Genomic DNA, 19,999 nt, shown 5'->3' on the forward strand with positions numbered 1-19,999 from the left:
AGGAGCCTGTACGGAAGTGTGACAAGCTTTCTTCATCAGAGTAGTCAGTGAGAATCAGTACTTCACCTCCGTGAACAGACAGCTTTTCTAATTTACACACGCCTGACTAACCAATCCTGATTTAGCTGGGTTACGTAGTTTTCGAAACATCCCTGGGACTCGGTAAACATTCTCCTGCGTTCATGGTAGCCCGTCACCGTGGCGCTATCAGAGCGCATTGCGTAAACCTTAGTCTTTCCGCCTTTTAGATTGCTTATAATAGAGCGAAAGTCAAGTTCTCCGGTCGCAAGTTTGATGACCTATCGAAGGTGTTTGGCAGGAACTAGCCTAATCAAAGTATACTCTCTGATTGATGCACCCTTTCGTAGCCTCAAATCTTTGCCTCCAGGATCCTTTGTGAATGAATGCATCGAGAACCTCAACATTTCTCCATCTGTTGCGCCTGTTTATTTTTTTTGTCGCCAAAATGGCCATGGGTTTTGAACAGGTGGACGTCCATCTCTTCCACCCAGCCTTGGGGATACTTCTAACGTACTCGAACTAGCCTGTTCTTGGATTTCCTTCTCAAGCCGTCCCTTATGGATGTTTTCACACTGCTCAAGACCTAACAATTAACGGTTCGTTGCAACGGATCCGCTTTTGGGAAATTTGGTGAGAGCTGTGCTGATCTCTTCGAACTACAGATTCTCACGTTGCATCTGAGAGTAGTCGGTTGAATTGCTTGTCTTGATGGGACTGTCTTCATGGCCTATCCCATTAACTCATCTTTTCAAGGCCTGTCCTTCCCACCCTACTTTTTTTTATACATCAGCTGTTTATTTGCTGAGTTTCTCTGCCTAATCGGATTGAAAACGACTGCATGTAGGCGATCACCAGGAACGCTGATCCCGCACACGCTGAGACATTCAGGATTTCAAAATTCTTGTGCACCTCATCACATCTAGCCAGTCTTCTTCGGACGACCTCTTCTCCCGCCTTAGATTTATTATCCGTTGTTCTGCATCATCCTGAGATATTCGTCCATTCACATCTCGCCAGTAGTTAGTGTTTTTAGTTGGAAAGAATCGCCACCTGTCCCTAGAGTTCAGCGTGAGTCATATAAATAATGGTATTGGCAAGTCCTGATCAAGGTAGCAAAAACATTCGCGTAAAACCCTAGCAAGTCTGAAGCTCCCGATGCGGCAAACCGAAACAAGAGGGGCTACAGAAGTGCCTCTCGCTTTTTCTACCGCGGGCTCATTTATGTGACCTTTTCCGACTATTGCAATTCACGCACATGCACATCCTAGTCCATTCATACACACGCACGCTCAATCTGCTTAGCATACACTCCATTTTGAATTCAATTTCATTGTACCTCATTTCGTGGATGAATTTGCAAATAACCCCCGTAACGCGGTGGAGTGCTGGAAGTGACCCTATTTACGCAGACCAGTTAGCCATGTGTGAATCGTCCAACTGGTGCATGCCACCAGGCCACATTTCACATACGCTGGTAGTCCTGATTGGTAAGTTGGACAGAAAATAGGTACACAGATGACTTCAGAACTGTCCACTACTCCTCCTCACCCTCTGGTCTTTACCCGGGTTTACACCCGGTACATGACGGTCGTATATGTGGCTAAGCGCACCAGCAGTCTCGACTGTTGTAGGCGGGCTGAGATTCTACCAAGGCGCCCAAATTTGGCGATTAAAGCCTTTGGCTCAAAATCCTGACAGTAAGACAGCAGTGTTTGCCATGAAATGCCAGCACATTACTTTTTTTAAAGAACATGTCACCAGGCAGCCCAACCTGGAGGACTAGGATCATTGATCAAACTGGAATGAGATACTCTACGGGTGTCGCAAGGGCGCCCCCAGTATTGCCTAATAGACTACGGAGGCATACAAACCGCCACCGTTTGTTCGTGACGGCTCAGCACACACCGTAAGTGGCACCACACCTCTGGAAATGAATATCAGCCCACCGTGAGTGGACATGAATATGCGTGTGTATAAAGAACCATAGGTCACTGTTTATGACAACCAGTTATTGCGCGAACAAGCCAGCGGCACAAAAGACGAAGGCAGATGCCACAAGCATGATAACCAGCGAATTGGAAAGAATACTGACGGAACAACAAAATGCACGTATACAGGGAGATTCACAGAGCAGTTTACGATAAGGGGGTAGGACGGGATCACGAGTATGGTACATTTGAGGGGAGTTAGCCTATATACAGACGACACAGGTGGCAAAGATCAGAGTCCACGTAGTTTTGTGGCGAATCGAGGAGAGCGAGGGACGGTGGGAGATACCCGTCTAGGTTGCGGTACAGGCTGGTAATGCCGTATGGGATTCGCTCTGTGCACCAACTGTGCTCGTAGGGCCTTGATCTCTCGTTCTTCTCTGACCTCTTGTTCCCTGCGCTCCTGCTCCAGCTGAAACTCCAGCGCTTTCTTTTTCTGATCAATAGCCTCATCGAAGCGTGATCGCTCCTCGGCCCTTCTTTTGGTCGCCAGTTTTGGTGAAATGGGGACCAGAGGAGGACGGGAAGTTGGTTTCGGGTAGAACGGCGTCCTGTACAACACTGACGGAGATTTCGGAGCTGGTAATGACCGATCTATGGAGTTATTCTAGATGAAAGTAGGCGACGATGATCAACAGATAAGAAGGGGCGCGTAATCAAATAGAGGGTTCATGTTGTTTTAAGTTGTGCACACACCGAAACGTATGCTGAACGTGTAAGGCCGGTAGGCGCTTGGCCCCACAGCTGACAGCCTGTCACCGCATGTAGGTCACGAACCTAATAAGTACCATCAAGGACTTTACGTCTGGGCCTTTCGGGAACGCCTCTGTACGGAACAGCGTCAATACTCCGTGACAGCACATCTTACGTGACCAATGCCTAGGATTTTTCTCTCCGATTAAACCACATCGAGCATCTCCATTAGTTAGAGGAGTAGGTGTTCCATTCGTCATCTTGCAATGAATTTGAATTTGCGCACAAGGGTTGCATTCTAATGAGAGGGCCGCTGATGGCACACTGTATGAACTTGCCCGTTTGCACTGTCTTCGTACAGAGCTAAACTTAAAGTTCCGGTCGGCACTTCCAGCAAATCAGGTTTAAAAGACAGTTGTGTTCAGCGCGATTTCGTTTCAGACGTGGAACAGAAAGACCCCCAGGAGTCAATTTATTTTCCGAATAGCACTGTTCAGCTTTAACACGGTTTAGGTTCTGAACTGCCATGCAACCTGAAGGAAGCATCAGAGTTGAAATACTACCACGTACCCCAACCCTAGATAGGAGCAGTCGAAGTGCCGAGGTTGGGCTCGAACCAAGAACCTTCCGGTCAGTAGGTTCACATTTTAAGTACTGAGTTATCTCGAGCTCCCCCGAATCCCGTGCATTCGGAGGAATGAATGACTGCGCGCGTGGGACAATTCGATAAAAGACAGCTTGGTAACAGACACCCAATTGCCCATATTCCCAAACAACGAATGGACCTTTCTGAGAGCCACTGTCAATATATTCCATGTCATGTGGTACTAACCTACTGGCGTCTTGTACGTCTAAAGTGTTTCAACCAATCAGTAAACTCATCCTTGGGTCGACAGCTGTCGCCTCCCTGAATGGAGACACCGGGATCGACTCATCAATGGCCAATGAAACTGATAGCAGCGGCGCTCGTTCGTCGTCTAAGACACGTTGCTTTGCAGTCTCCCGAACTAAGTGATTATGCGATCGCTTTGAACGCTTGGCTCTATCTACCGTGTTTTCCATTTTTCGGCGAACGAAACTGTAGCAGCTGGAACCAACATTTTTTTGGTACGTGACTTATAGCTGACAAACCGACATGAAATGAGAAGACTTCAAAGTGGTTCGTTTTGATGTTCTTCAATGTTGTGGTCACAGTTCTCTAAGAATGGTTTGGGAGGTTTAAGAGGTTTAAAAAATGAGACTTACAGCGCGAATTTTCATAGTTTATCACAATAACACACAGATCGCTCTCTAACGAAGCCCAAATTCGAAGGCCCCACCGGGGCGCCCAACTTTTAACCAGGATAATAATTTGGTATGAGCCTAAGAACGGAAGAAAACATTAATCAGTTCAGCCAGATCCGATGTCGGTATTATGGCTACACAACCTTCACGTTTATGCTTCAACCGAAGTCATTTGTATGGAGCGCAAGTTTATATTCACCACGTCGTGCAGAGGTCAGGTGCCTGTCGTCGTCTAAGGATTGTGAAATTAACCGCCAATCATATGTGATCGGAATATGACTGACTCAGTTACTTGTCTGTCTAACGCAGCATCACCCTCCCCCGGTTGCATGCAGTCCAGCAATAGCCTGGGGAGGTCGGACTATGAACTGGCAACGATACGTGGAATCAATGATCAGGGAACCCATTCGAACTGGCAGAGGGCAACAATATCAGTGGTTGACAGATATTGCCCACGTTGCGGAATACCAAAACGTTGGGTGCGTTGCCTGGTTGGTCTGTTCGCCGGGCTTGGCAGTTGGATTGCAAGCGACATCAGTGCACTGACGATGTCATTTCGATCGGTGATGAAATGCTTGCGATCCAACTGCCAAACTGGGCGAACGAATTAACCATATGACCCAGTTGCTTATTCAACAGAGTTGTTGCTTCCAAGCAGCTTGAATACTTAAAAGACGCCGAACCGTCTTTTTTTTATGAAAACAGTACTGAAAGCGAAAGATGTATACGCGAGTTGCTTGAGTCGGCTATGTTTTCCCCCGAGGTCCTTGTCAAAATAGGCAACAACTACCAACGCGACGGGGTTTTCTGGTCACACTTCGCTGCCACATTATAGGCGGAGTACGTTCTCATTATCTATACGTCAGCTGATCCAGTGACATGTACATGGCCTAACCTGCCTAGCTCGTTTATTGCGGGCGAGTTGCTTCTTTCGGAAACCGTCTAGCGTAGCTCTGTATGACTGACCCGATGTTTGCACATGACACCGTCAAAGTTCTGTAGATACTGAGAGCCCTGTTGTCTCCTGCACGCACAGGTGACACCTCCGAATCGGACCGCAGTGGACTGTGTTTTGTCATACAACCACACCGTTGCCGTAGGTGCTGGAGTCTGGTAAAATACACCCCGTTCTACCCGACTATAGAAATCGTTTCATCCCCCGTCAACCCGTCAGGGCCTGTATAATGGATCGATCACACACAATGGTTTGATCATGCCGTCTCAAAATAGAATTTTGGATTGTGTAGATATGAAGCACATACCGAACCAGACCGTCATTCAAAACTGGTTGCGTTTCTGTTAGCACAACACTACCGCGCGCTTGCTGACTGCGAGCGGACATCCTGGAGGAAGTTCGATCTCTGAGATGCCACACGTAACGAGGGAAGCTTCAAGAATGGTGAAACAGGACAAATCCCATTTGCGTATGGGTCGTACGAGATGGCTGCTATCTCACAGTCAGGTAAACCAATCATCTCTGTAAACACAGCGAACATCAATGCCGGCACTCGTAATGCACTTGGAATGGAGCATCATCATGCGAATGAAAGACTTGAACTCAGTGTTCGCTATCGAGTTCCGTGAGGCGGGCCAAAACCACGCGCAGAGGGTGCTCACTAGCTTACTTGCCCAAAGAAACTGCACATTGGAGTCACGCCGAGTGGAGTTTGGACGAATAGGTGGCGATTGATGCCAGTCAAGGAAAGCACATCTATTCACCTATGCAAGCGTAAGAATGAGTATTTTTTCTAGCCCGTAGGATGATAGAAACCCTATGAATGAAAGCAAACATACCTGAGTAGTGCTCCGACTGAGAACGGACCGTTCCTCGGTTCGAAAAACAAAGGGTCGTGGAACAGTAGATTTCTGCAAAACAACCATGCCATTCACGCGTTTGACAGAAAGAAATAAGAAAGATGGTGTTGGATCGTTAGAGTAATGCTACCCGCGAATGCAACTCGAAAACAAGGGTTTTAGAATGACCGTAAGAGGTATTCTTGCTTTACGGCCTTAGGATTATGTATCGATCTTCGTTTTTCAGCACTGGACCTTCGACAGAAAAAAAACAACCCGCGTGAGAGTACGATAACAAAAACCAGCTTTGGAGAAGAGCTCACGTACTGGATTGTGTCCATAATTCAAAGTCTGTTAAAGTGACCAACATGCACACAATGACAACCTTGTGCCCAAAAAAACGTGATGACGAGCACCGGTTGAAAACGGTATCTTTCTTTGGACTAATTTTTCCAGGTTGCGCCAACACCGTCCAGACAGACAGTGGGTTCCAGACAAAACTAAGCTACGTCGACCGATTTAGCGAAATTCGATGGAATTGGACTAAACCCTGTTTTAGTTCGGTCAAACGTCTCTTCCAATTACAAAATGGTGCAGTCGTAAATTTGCTCCGTGGATGATCTCTGGACATCTAAAAACGTAACGTAAACCGAGCAAACAGCACTGAAGCCTAATCAGCATATAAGGGGTAGAGTATCCCAAGCCAGGTTAGGTAATGTGGTATTGCCATTGTGGTATTGAACCACATGCCTTTGATACGAACCATGCCATGTTGTGGGCTCTGGATCGCCACAAAGATTGACGACATAACCAATTCATTGCAAGTCGGCACAAATCTGTCTCCTGCATGCGTCAAAACAAAATAACTTGTAGTCCGAATCGGATCGAACCAATCGAATAACAAAGATCCACGAATAGTTCCGATTTATCTTGGAAAGTGCGGTCACAGGATTACACAGTTTAAACAGTATCGATGAAAAAATTGGGCAAACGACTCTGGCTACAATAGTGTGTTTTTCGGGCTTGCCTTATTGTCAGAGAGAACAAAGTTTCTGTAAACTGAACGACTTTACTGGGTCTCGCCTATGGGGGCGTGTACAGAAAGAGTTGAAGCTCCGTCTGGTTTAGCTAGAGCGGACTGGGACCATGTTCCCAGTATCAATAGATAATAGATAATACCAGTTTAGGAGTAATACTTTTTAGTTGCCTGTGCCATGCTGCCCGAAACAAACACGAAGGCTAAAATACCGCCACGATGCCCAACCTCGAAAGGTACAGTCGAGATACTCGGAGGTCGAGTTCGAACCATGGACCTTGGGGCTGGTAAGTTCGCACCTCGACCACCGAACCAACTCGAGCTCAACATCAATAAAAGAGCGACCGATTTTCATACGTAAGCGAGATATTGGAAAACAAAACAAACGGACAGAGATCTTGTGAACATGCCCAAGCTGCTTCATGAATGAAACAATTGATTCGGTGGTCCGAAGATCGAGACAGGTTGCAGAATCCATTTCAATCTATCAGCGTAAGTAGAACGACTTCGTGACAGGGGACATCAAAAATGACATTCTCGACAGCTGATTTCGGGTGGTAGACGTGCTCCGAGCTACTATGGTCAAGTAAGATAAGAAGCTAGACGGATATTTCCTGCAATAAATAGTATCCCAAGATATTCTGCTCAAAACCAACTTTGAAAGAGAGCAAAGACAGGAACGAACAGTTTGGGGGGTAAATAAACAACTGAAGGAAAATATCTCGACTATCGTGCTAAGTGAAACATGAGACGACCTCTGTGCAGCGCACTGAAGTGAAGAATATCACAAGTGAAGTCAGGATTCAGCAGGGTCTCCTTTGAAAATCAAATTGGTATGCAAAGTGTTTTTAGTTAGACATACGTTTGACGCCGGGTAAGATAAACACACAACACTTACGGATGACTTTTTGTAGAAGGCAATCCCGCGATATCGGCCAGGTGAGGGTACTGTAAAGTTAAATTGTACCGGATCGACCTTTGAGTGCGAATCTTGGTCAGTTTGTTCATTCTGCAATAGGTATGAGACTTGTGACTTTTCAGTGTGAGCACAACGCAGGAACGATCGGACTAGATTACCTCAGGGTTTTTGTGAGAAAAACGTGGGTATGAAACAATTAAATCAAAGTGTACTGTGGTTCTCAAATCTATCTGACCAGCAGAGTCATCTATCAAATAGGCAATAGGACTGCCTCATCGAAAACAAAACTTTCAGCTGGTCCTCCGAAGTATTCGTCGACTTCATTGAGCTACAGACGGCAGAACAAGTGAATTCCGCATAAGCGGAGTCAACTTCGGGTAAACTACACATGACACATAAGGTCGGGGGAAAGTAAAGACCACGGTGTACGAGAAGCCAGATGACATTCAGGCAATTTTTAACTACTTGTCTGTCCACCCGAAGTCGGTATTCGCTAGTATTGCCTTATCAATGTTTAACCGAGTAAGGACCCTCTGCAGAGAAGAGGTTGACCGGACGGCGGCCCGAATCGAAAGGACAAACTTCAGGGTAGTGGATATCTAACTAGTTTGATTAGGCGTCAATTACGAACGGTGTTGATACCGGTGGCGAAATCCAACAGGGGATGGAGTCGGGCTGCTATTATTCCGTATAGACCAGGGATATCGGATTCTAAATACAGTCAACATAAGAGTAGTTTTCCAGAAGGAAAACACTCTGCACTGGTGCAATTAAAGGATTGTCTCTCGGCGAACAGATTCAGGGACTGTGTCTACAAAATTGGGTGTAACGACTGCATTAAGGTCCTTATAGGAGAACTTCACTTCAGAATCGGAGAGCACTGGAGAGAAATAAACAGGCCAATGAGGCACGCAGATGAAAATCGAACGTTACTGAGGGACTCGGCAATGGCGGAACATACACCGGACACCGGACACAAAAAAGATTTAGAAAGACAGATTTTGAGGCTACGTAACACAGACTGATGGCCTAACCGCTGAAAATCACAAAGCATCCCAGTGTAAACAAAAACAGAAGACGTAGAACTGGCACGCGTTTGAAGACCGGTTTTGGATCGGTCGAGCCGACACTTGTTTGTGTGCGCTTATCAGAAGGAGTCAGCAACACAAGTAACTTAGATCTGAATCGCACTTGATTCCACCCTCTTCCTTCCACCCCCAACCAAACTGTCGTAGCACTCACGAGCCCACACAGAGCAACAAAATTTACCAGTTGCACCCAAGGTAAATCATCATTTGAAGCAGCTTGAAGTGGAGGATTAAGGAACCAAGCTCGATCAAAAATAATTTGAAACTTCTCTCAGCCCATCAACCACAATATTTAGGCAACCACACTAACCTTTAGTTGACATTCAACACTGATCTAGTGTACTAATCTGCGGAGGTCTTACTGATTGGTTCTCCGTCCAACTTAAAACCTGGCCAACTTGGTGACCTGTTCACTTAGCTTGATGAAGCTTTTGTGTCGAAAGCGAGATGTTGTTCAACTAAAAACTAACCGATTGTTCACCAAGCCCTTCTGAAATGATACTCATCGACTCCATTGAGTTGTATATGGCGGAAGAAATGAATTTCCATAAACTCTGGTATTGGAGAGCCTTACCGCAACAGACAGCACTCGCTGGAATTCTTATCCTGAGCCTCCCTCAGAAAAAGCCTACTTCCGACTCGAGTTGGTATCCTAAAATACGTCACTGTATGTACCTTATTATTGATCGCCTTCCTGTTCGCACTAAGTTCCTACCTTCTCCTTTTCATTCTTTCGCCTCATGGATGCATGGCAGTTGAGCATCGTTGTCTATTACTGGTGTGTTGCTCACAATGATGACGATAAACGTTCAGCTGTACCACATTTCCGGTGCCTATCTGCCATACCACACGAAGGGAGCACGAGGGCTGAGATGCTGCCAGCTCACCTAAGCCTAGACAAGAGTAGTCGGCGTGAGGCTGGGTTCGAAATACGGACCTTCTGGTCAGTAAGTTAGCGCTTCAAACCACCGAGCTATCTCAAGCTTAGTGATGGTGATAACTATATCATAAAAAACATTTGAGTAACTTGACATACGTACGGTCTTCAGAATAGTCGGGCCGTAAAGCATTCGTCGCATGAGTCCCACGAATAAAAATCAACGAGCGAGCATCGTTTGGACGATACTCTTCAGGCTAGGTAAACTCGCTTTTGTATCATAGTGGCTGTCTTGATGAAAAGGAAGAAAGGAGTGCTCGAACTAGCCGAAGTCCGGAATCCACCCGCCCAGTTTATTATCGCACACCGCCAAGATATAGGGCGCAACGGACGATATGCATCAACAGTTCATTTATTTCTTCAACCGTCAGATTCACTCAGGTGAAAGGCAGGTAAATTAGTTTCATATACAGTTCATTACCACCACAATCAGAAACAGTAACATCTCTACTGACATTAATGCTTCATGGCCGTGAAACTGCAAAGTTTAATTAGCTCTGTTTAAAACTTTAGAGTAAAAATATAACAGAACTGAGGGTAGAATCTGGTGCTGGCCTGTCGCAAGAATTCTGTGGTGGTTGCACCTCAAAATGCTCAATCAGACGATAACGAAGGAAACTGATAGCACGAACGCCACCGACACGCACCGGGCGCTATATCTTACAATGTCGCCAGCCACGTTCAGGGGAGGGGGTCACGTGGGCCCCGTCCTGGAAGGCGGACTACATCCAAGCTTTTCGTAATCTCTTTTACACCCTTTTGCTACGTCATACATTGCTCGATTCGCAGTCTGAGGAGCTCTGAAGGATGAATGGAGAGCAATACTAGTCTCGGCATGCGTAGCACATGGCCGACCCAGCGCAGTCGAGGTGCGTGGCGTTTTCCGCGACTGAAGTACCTGCTGCACAAACAAATATCCGTTTTCTAATTACCCCGTTATAGCTTGAAAAATGTCATATCCGTAGTAGACATCAAACTTCTGCATCCACAGTTCGGAGATCCAAGTAATAAATAAGTTGCCGACTACTGTTTATGAGTTCCGATTGCAAAAAATGATTTCGAACATTTGGCTGGGATGGCACGTAGTGATCAGGTCTAGAGACGATGACCATTCCTGGCTTATGTGCTTTCGCCAGAGTGGTTCTCAACGACTTCGGTATATTCTATAGAACTAGGTCTGTATTCCTTATCTGTAACATCTACAAATGAATTGACAGACTTCGTGATAGGTCGAACTATAAAGTGAGTACGATGTGCCAGGCTAAATGGGGATTGGTGACAGGATGGTTGATAAGCACTAAGAAACGAACTGGCGACCTGTCAATTATTCAGCTGTGACCCCTGAAGGAGCACAACGGCCACTACACAACCAAGTTGTCCCAAACCAGGCAACTGCAATCGGAATGACAAGGGAACGTCTGGTTAGTGGCCTAGTTCACTAAACTCTCCTGGAGAGAGTAAGCCCTCCGTTACAGAGGTGACCCTAGGGTGCTGAAACACCGGATTATGAGCACCGAGTATTCCCTTGGGGACAATCCAAACATGGACATCAAAGTGTTCAACTCCAACCGAACCTCTCATGGTGCAGAACTTACCTAGATGTGGATTGCTCTGTGGACGCAGTCAAACCCAAACGAACGACTGAGGATAATCAACTGAGGGCAGATATGAGTTTGCGTCCGAGTTTAAAGAAATAATGAAATAATTGTTCAGCTGTAGCGCCCTTTCGGCGCTTAGCTGCCATGCCACCCGACGGAAGCACGAGGGCTGAGATACTGTCAGGTTGCCCAAGCCTAGACACGGGAATTCGAGAGGCAGAGGTCGGGTTCGAAGCACAGACTTTCCGGTCAGTAAATTCGCGCTTTAACCACTTGAGCCATCTCGCGTCCGAGTTTAGCAGAAAAAACCTCATTCAGGCTGAATGCTGCTACTTCACTTCACCATGTGTGGTGGGAAACTTCTTCTGTCTACTCTGTGGTTGAGTAAACTGGTTGCTAGTCTGTTCATCAAGCTTGGCAGATGAACCAACAACCGAAACAATGCATCCGGATCACCCATATTCTGCAACATTGCCAGTTAGATTGAATATTCTAGATACACATCCACTAGTAAGCTATCGTTATCGGAACAAGACTGCGTTCATATCTGGATATCTCGTGAGCAATGGACTGCAATTTGGCTCGAATCGTGGGCTGATCGCATTCCCTTGATGATATTGGGGAAGAAAAAAGTTCCGACATATTTTTGAGTTCTCGTCTTCTGGTTGGTTTACGCCTCAAACACAGAGCAATCTTGAGCCCCTATATCAGATGTTTCGATGACATACTCTGTACTGTCGACTTGGAGTACCACTGTCACCATTTTACCACAAAGGAATTGAATGGGCAGATCTCCTTTGTAGAGATGCTACTGGGTACCTATTTACAAGCTACACCGAAATAGATTATGTTAATTCCTTGATATGACACACTACTCATAAGTTGTTGAACACTCATCGATTGAGGGGGCGAGATGGTCCAAGTGGTTAGAGCGCGAATTTACTGACCGGAAGGTCCGTGGTTCGAACCCGACCTCTACCTCTCGACTTCCCCTGTCTAGGCTTGGGCAACTTGGCAGTATTCCAGCCCCCGTGCCTCCTTCTAGTGACATGGCAGTTGGGCACCGAAATGGTGCTACAGCTGAACGAGTAATGTGTTGGCAAAGTCAGGAGATCCGGGGATTTACAATCAAGATTTCGTCCAATAAGTCACGTGAACTTACTGCGAAGAGCATAGGGAGGTTTCACAGTTGCCTCATCCGTAGTGAGAATCCTTGCAAGTGAACATCTCACGAATTTCTAGAGTGATTCGAACTCGCATAGTAGGTAACAACTGAACCGTTTGGACACGACCGACTGATCAGCAGTGTAATTAACACGGACTTAGACAAGATAAAGCGCCACTCCTCGTTCGATCACAGAATCCACATCACGTGGTCACGTATTGACTAGCGCCTCGAGTGAGAACTCAGATGGAAAGTTCATTCGTTGTGCGAACTATTTTTCCTTCTAAGCTACTTATAGAATGAGATTTGGACATTTTCAAGTAAGATTTCACCTTGTACGTGATTTGTCGTAACTTTCACAATTCTGTCCCTCTCCAAAAAAAGAAACACCTTTCGCTGTCTGGCCATGTTCCGATTACACTGGCGTATGAATGAGACCTATTTTAGGGGAAATGGTTACCCTGGCTGGTGCATCTCACGCGGAAATAGTCGAACTCAAGTGGCTGGTTTATGATTCCCTCCCACTTACGGTGCTGCCAGACTTCGACGACTTTTCCCAGGTATGTCTGTGAACTAAGGACTCCCTTCCGGTGCAAAACTGACATGCGGCCCGAAAGAAGCATGAGGCCTGGGATGCTGCCAGGTTGCTCAGCCTTACACAGAAATATTGAGGTTGGGTTCGAGCGACGGGCTGAAAGAACAGTAGTTTCGCGCACTAATCGCTGAGTAATCTGTTTTTTTTTATTGTCTGAAAATCCGTCGCTGGGAGTCGGATCAATTCGAATACGCGTGGTCTCATGTGCTGGGCAAGCGGTCCGTCAAAGATACGCGGCGATGACCGGGAAATAAATTCTGCAAATAAAGCTAATGCAGCTTTTCTTGCCCAGATATCCACTCATAATAAGAGTACAAAACAGATGGACAGTCTACGGTCCGTCCTCACGTACTCCAATAGTTCTGTTGCTTTTCTTCAGAAAGAAGGTATAGCATACCGTAACTCAGCATCCCAAGGTGACACGAGTTTGCTGGGGTCAGGTATAATCCAAAGCGTTTGAAATGTTAGACTAACTAAGCTTGCTTGTTCCAGAGAAGCTTTTGAATGCCACCCGAATCACGCAACTTCCCTTAATTATAATGAACAAAAAGCCCAAAGTGCCTTTTTTGAAATGGTTGCAGAGTGTTCGTTTCTACCTGACGTCTTTGAACGACTACGTATAATGCAATACCACCAAGTGGAGCAGTTTACATGTGGAGATCCACAGTGCCGCAAAACCTTTCCGGATATTCACTCTGCTGAGGGAGACGATCTAAGGAGGNTTGTTGGGTGATCGGAAGAGGACCCCAATGAATCCACACAGCTAACTTTCCTCCTCCCCCCCCCCCTGAAATTTGCAAACGTCACGTAAAAGCCAAAAATGTGAAATTCTAGATAACAAGTCTGATATGCGAGGACCGCTATCTAGACAGCTTAGTGGTTGAAGCGCGAACTTACTGATCGGAAAGCCCGTGGTTCGAACCCAACCACGGCATCTCCATCGCTCCTTACTAGGTTTGGACAACTTGATACTATCTCAGTTTTTGTGCTTCCTTCAGGTGGCATGGCAGCTAAGCTAAGGTATTACAGCGAAATTTCGTTCAATACAATTCATAAAAGACACTCACTGAGCCAATCTGGATTAAAACTTCCAAGGCTATTGACATCGACTAGCAACCATATATCTTGAAGCGTTCCAACCAGGAGCGGTGGGCATCACGTGGTCCCCACTCTGGAAGGTAGGTCGCACTGACAGCAAACGGACTTTCCGTAATCTCTCATAACTCCCTACCAGGTCAAGGGTTGACCACCTCTTCGCTTCCGCAACTCGAACACATAGAGCAATATTGGCACTTTTGCACTACTCAGTAAACTAATGGAGGTGAAGATCTTCACTGAGCGAGACCTGGAAAAGGTTAAGCACCACTGAGCTATCCCAACAAATCACCACCGAGTAATGGCAGTTGGTGAATAACTGTAGCAGAAAAAGCCTACCTCAGATTGTGTGTTCGTGGCTGGATCAACAGTGCCCAAGTCCAAACCAAGGGATACGTCCAATCGAGTTAACATACAATGGCTTTTCCGCCGGACTGAAGACATTCGACTCTGAAGCGTAGAGAAAAAGTATCTAATAAAAATGTGTTCAGTAACCTAAATTTATACAGCTGGGTGGTTGTACATGCGGTCGTTGATCTGTTCACCAAGACTGTCGGTTGGCATTACAAGAGCAGTATCATAGGCTTCGTGCCTCTTTGGGCTGGCATGGCAGGTATGCACCGAAACGATGTAACAGCCGAACTATTACTGTTGATTTATTTACTTACTTACATACTTACCTATTTACTTACTTATATACGTCATCGTCACCCCCGACCTAAAGATTTCACCTTGTTGTGCTGGTGGGCTTCTGTGCTGCAAGGGTTTTGAAGCTATACTGGCTAAAACTCAGTTCCTAAAGGTTCAACCATGTCAGGCCAGCGGGGAGCAGCTCGATGACGAACAGCAAGTCCCCGTGCTGCGAGTAGTCGCATTACGTTTTGTTCTCCGCTATAATAGTGTGGAGGCAGTAAGGCGTCTCCATCAGGCTACCAGAATGTCGATAGTTATGGAAGCAGCGATGCTGCTTTTCCCCCAGGAAAGACAAGTTAAGAAAGGTCAGCCTTAAAAAAAACGCACACTCCGACCGCTCAAAGCTTGGCCGCCACCGCCAGCACATTATGCAACACGGTCGAAATACTTTCAAAACCAAGGGTCCGGTGCCACTCGAAGAGCACCTGCTGTGCGTAGCCACATTAGGACTGAGACTAATGCCTTACCCCCTGTCCTTGGGTCACGTCGGCCCCCTGCAGCCAAGTGAGTGAGACTATTGAGTCAATGGCTCCAGGAAGGGTTCCTCAAGAAAAGTCCAACAGCCACTGCGTAGCGGTTCAGACATCTGAGTCAGATGCTAGAGGCAGAGTCACCGAACAGAGCTCTAAATCTTGCCATTGTCTTGTGTGTCAGACTCTTGAGACAAAGGCTCAAGGTTGGGTACCTCAACCAAACCCCATTCTTCAACTTGCAAAACCGGGAAGTATCATTCGCCCTTGCAGCTCTCCGCTCACTGGCCTTCATCCACATCGATCCCCATCCACCCAATGATGCAGTGGGATCGACCTACCTGCCAGTCCCCTAGCCACTGTTCCGTGTTTAAACCATCGCCTAGAAAAATGAATCAAAATAATCCATAAATTCGAAAGGTCTGTTCCACGTTGCGGCTTTTATTGTCCGCACTCTTTGCCAAATTGGGAAACAGGTATCCCTTGCTGAAAATTTGCTTTCCCTCTCTGTCAATATATGTTGTCTCCTCCGAAACGCGCGTACAAAACCTTACTCCGATCGTGCACCTTAAGCCGCTTCGGACGAGATCGGATGTTCCAAATTTCAATTTCGGGCATCCGCTGAACCCGACGCAACGTCTCGTGGTATATACGGTGTAGGAGTTCCACTCAGACTCAAGTATGCAAACGCCTTACTAGACTGGATCCCAAGGGTGGTTATCTGGCTCACTTAGGATCAACGCAGGTCGATGCGGTAAATGGTGCTCATTTATCGTACCGGCATACAGACTGCAGCTCTGAGATTGAAGGCGGGTTGCATCAAGAACTGTAAGCTGCTGCGGTCAGCAAGGACGGGTATAGTAATCCTGACCCCTCAAACACCGGACAATCAGGAGCTTGAAGAATGACAGGTAACACTGGTGGATTGCGAAGGCCCAGGAGACTGAGCGATTACTGCGCCCTAGCTCAGTTGATGTGATCAGCCGGTCAAAAGAGGGCAGGTGCCAGTGAAACAACATGCGAAAAAGGCGGAACAGCAATTCACCTCTAAATCGTCGTCTTGAGCGATGAGCTCAAGACAGCTCAGCTGGTCTCCTTCAAAACAACCACTGAACAAACCAGGCGGGCCTGAATGGAGCATCGACTCCAGCCCACCGTCAACAACAGAAATCCAGCGTAATGTATCAATTATCCAACGCGACAAGGCACTCTTCAAAGGTGGTGAGGTCCTGATAAACAGTCTGGTAATACACTGCAGATATGAATCCGAAAAATTCAGCTGAATGGAGTTCCTCTATCGGTCATAGGGAGATAGAGAGAGATACGTGAGAATCAACCTGGGTTTAACCCTGGTAGAGAACGCATCCACCATATCTTTACCTTGAGACGAATTCTCTTTAAAACGTCCCACGTTGGTCATTTTTCTCCACCTGAAAGCTGATTTGACTCCGTCGATCTTCAGAAACTTCGGCAGTGTCTGGCGATCAAAAGTATCCCTTCCAAATTTATTTCTGATGGCACCGTATGCGAAATCCTATGGGCGCGTACGTGTATACGGCAAGCTTAGATCCGAGTTCACCACGTCCAGCGGTACAAGACAAGGCTTCCGTCCCTCACTGTTCCTCTTCAACTTCGTCATTGACGTATTGCTTGAAATTTCTCCGCCTATCTCCGAAACCTCAGGGGTCGAAATGCTCTCGGCACGTTTGCTCATAGACATGGAGCATGCGGACGATATCTCTCTCCTTAGTTCAAACCTTTCAATAATGCAAACCATTTTAACTAACGTAACTACCGCACGGATAGGCATGTTCTTCGCATTTGCAAAGTGTAAATTACTGCTACAAGGTTGGACGGAATCAGAAATAACAATAAACGTTCAGCTGTAACACCTTTTCGGTGCCTAGCTGCTATGCCCCCCGAAGAAAACAGGCGGACTGGGAGATTGCCCAAGCCTGTAGCAGCTACAACTACTGTGCGACAAGTACGCGGTTCTTAGAAGCTGATACCACGGCAATAGGAGTATGAAAAACCAACCAATAAACTTAGTTCGTCTGACAGCTGCGCCTCTGTGGATGGTGACCCCGAAACTCAACTCAACAATGGTTGACGTCACTGGCAGATATGTCCCAATCACGCAGCCAGTGGCGCTCGTGGATTAAAACTATCGCTTTCAATGCGTAGCTACCGGGTTACCGAACTAACTGAACATGACATCGTTTCCAAGGCTTGGCTGCATGTCCCACACCCTCCCGCTTTCCGGTGATTGGAACTTTAGCAGCTGGAACCAATATGTCTATGGTACAAGGTTTATAGCTGACAAACTGAACTGAAGTTAAAATACAGCCCAGAATCATCACCACAATCATCATCGCCACTACCAGCATCACTATCATCATTGAGTGCAAGCTGCTAATCATAAACAATAATGTTTAGCAGCCACACAACCAAGAGCGGAGTAAGGCTCAGTAAGGAGTTGAAAGGGGATAGCAAGGAGTTGAGTGCAAAGGGGTCCAATGTCTTCAATGAAGACAAGCAAGAAAACAATATCAGTGTTAAAATAAATACTTCTAAGCATTATGTATGGTTGAGGCACCATCAGAGGTCTTGATCCAGATCCTTCCCAAGCTTTAGTTATACAGTCTAGCCAGGAAATGACAGCATCCATGTTACTGGGATCAGTTGCATACCATGTCCTGCAGGGTTTCCAACAACGTTCAAGCAGAATCACGTGGACCCTGGCCAGAAAGGCGCGAATATCCCACAAAATTCATTTTGACTGCAGCCGCTTTTATTTCACACCGCTATGTCATGACCTGCCCCCGAGAAACATCCGCTGAAAATGGCTGAAAGAAAGTGGTTGTGCCAACCACTAACCCTCGGCTACGCACCACCATGATCCTCAATAACGCACTGATGAGGTCATCCCGATTTGTGATGAAATGTTTACAATCAACCTGTCCAGCTCAGCGAACAAGCCAACGACCATGAACCGAGACATTACTAGGAAAACATAACTAGAGATGGAGACAAGTAGGGTTCACAACCAAAGCGTTCAGTTCAAAAGCCACCAAAAGGCGGCACTAAGGGGTGTGACTATTCGAGTACCCAAATTTTAGGAAGCCATAGTCACACTCGCCTACCCCTGATATATAGTGCTAGGAGACTCTCAGACCTCTCGGATAACAATGTTATTTTCTGTGCATAAGTTGGAGTGGTGTATATTATAAACTAACCTTGTGGTAAACTGTTTACTCGCTATTCATTAAACTAACCGTGTTTCCTAATGTTTGGCTGATGTACCGAAATTGTTAGATTAAAGCCAATCGTTCGGCAATCCTCCTTCGCTATTTCTGGCTCAATCATTCAAGTGTGCGACATTTTAGTCTAACAAAACGCAATGGAATGATTGTTTCGCCCAGATTGGTTTGACGCCGATCCTCAATCTCCTTCTGCTCAACGATGGATCCATTGACACGAAAAGTTTACGGATTTTCTCTCCTGTATCGAACTCCCAAACGTTGACAAAAGATAACTTTTGGTAAACTTTCTTTCTCCGTCCGTCTGTCAACATGTTCGTTAATGTACCACTTGCGAAGACGCCATCCAGACGTTCGGAACGATGTACATTAAACCTAAAATGAAGTGTTTGCTCGCCACATACTGGTTACTACCAGGACAATTAGTCGATGCATTCCTTCAAAAATTACGCTACCTTGGCAAAGACTGCAATATTTGTGCGGTTTCTGCCGATGAACGCCAGGATGAGGCTATCGGAGACGCTTTTATCACAGGTTTGTATCTAATTTCGTTCGCCAACGACCACTGGAAAAACACACCCCTAAGCATCGATGAGGCACGTTCGCTTGAACATGTTCAACAACAGTCACTCTCACACGACTCGTCTTATCATGTTCCTGGTGGTGCCGCATCAATCAAAACGGATAGACCTTTGACTCCTGTTCGTGATACACTTATCTTTCAGACTGACTCTGATGACGCGATAACAAGCACACCCTTATCTTGCTTATTCTGTGACAACGGCAAGTACATTCGTTCAAAATGCCCGGCTCGTGAATCTTTGTCATTCCTGCAGCAAGAAAAGTCACTTTCAAAGAGTCTGTCGATCCAAGTTGAGTTCAAGTCGTATCACGTCGTCGATAAACCCTGGCGTTTTATCTATTTTCAACATCTCTTCATGCACTGGACTTTCCAAATCAATCGTTGATGTTATAGTGAATAAAATCCCACTCCATGCTCCTATCGACACTAGTAGCTGCGAAAGTTATCTTTCTTCTGACATCGCGCTGAAGCACGGTTGTACAATAACATCCTCTAAAAGCACTATCTCGATGGTCTCAACGAATTTATCTTGTGTTACTAGCGGTCGTCTTCATGCTGCCGTGCTGGAGAAGAGCACGCGATACGAAGGTATCAAACTCCCGCTCTTGTCCAATTTGTGTTCATACGTCATCCTTGGCCTGGATTTTCTCAGCCAACATCAAAGTGTGGTCATAACATTTACGGGTAAACATCATCATCATCATCATCAATGACAGCAACATCAGTGTTGGCACTGATGCTTCACTGCCGTACAACCATAAAGTTCGTTTAGTTATATAT

At 46.3% G+C, this 19,999-nt stretch overlaps 1 protein-coding gene across 1 annotated transcript; it reads right to left on the bottom strand.

Moving 5' to 3' along the window:
• Window positions 1-1,977: 1,977 nt before the first annotated feature.
• T265_06900 (hypothetical protein) lies at window positions 1,978-14,657 on the bottom strand (the record flags this gene model as incomplete). Its single annotated transcript, XM_009172288.1, has 4 exons — window positions 1,978-2,616; window positions 5,781-5,852; window positions 7,715-7,825; window positions 14,553-14,657. The coding sequence occupies 4 exons, from the start codon at window positions 14,655-14,657 to the stop codon at window positions 2,242-2,244; spliced, it is 663 nt and encodes a 220-aa protein (XP_009170552.1).
• Between the last annotated feature and the right edge of the window lie 5,342 nt (window positions 14,658-19,999).

Source organism: Opisthorchis viverrini, assembly GCF_000715545.1.
Source record: "Opisthorchis viverrini unplaced genomic scaffold opera_v5_150, whole genome shotgun sequence".
Lineage (NCBI taxonomy): Eukaryota > Metazoa > Platyhelminthes > Trematoda > Opisthorchiida > Opisthorchiidae > Opisthorchis > Opisthorchis viverrini.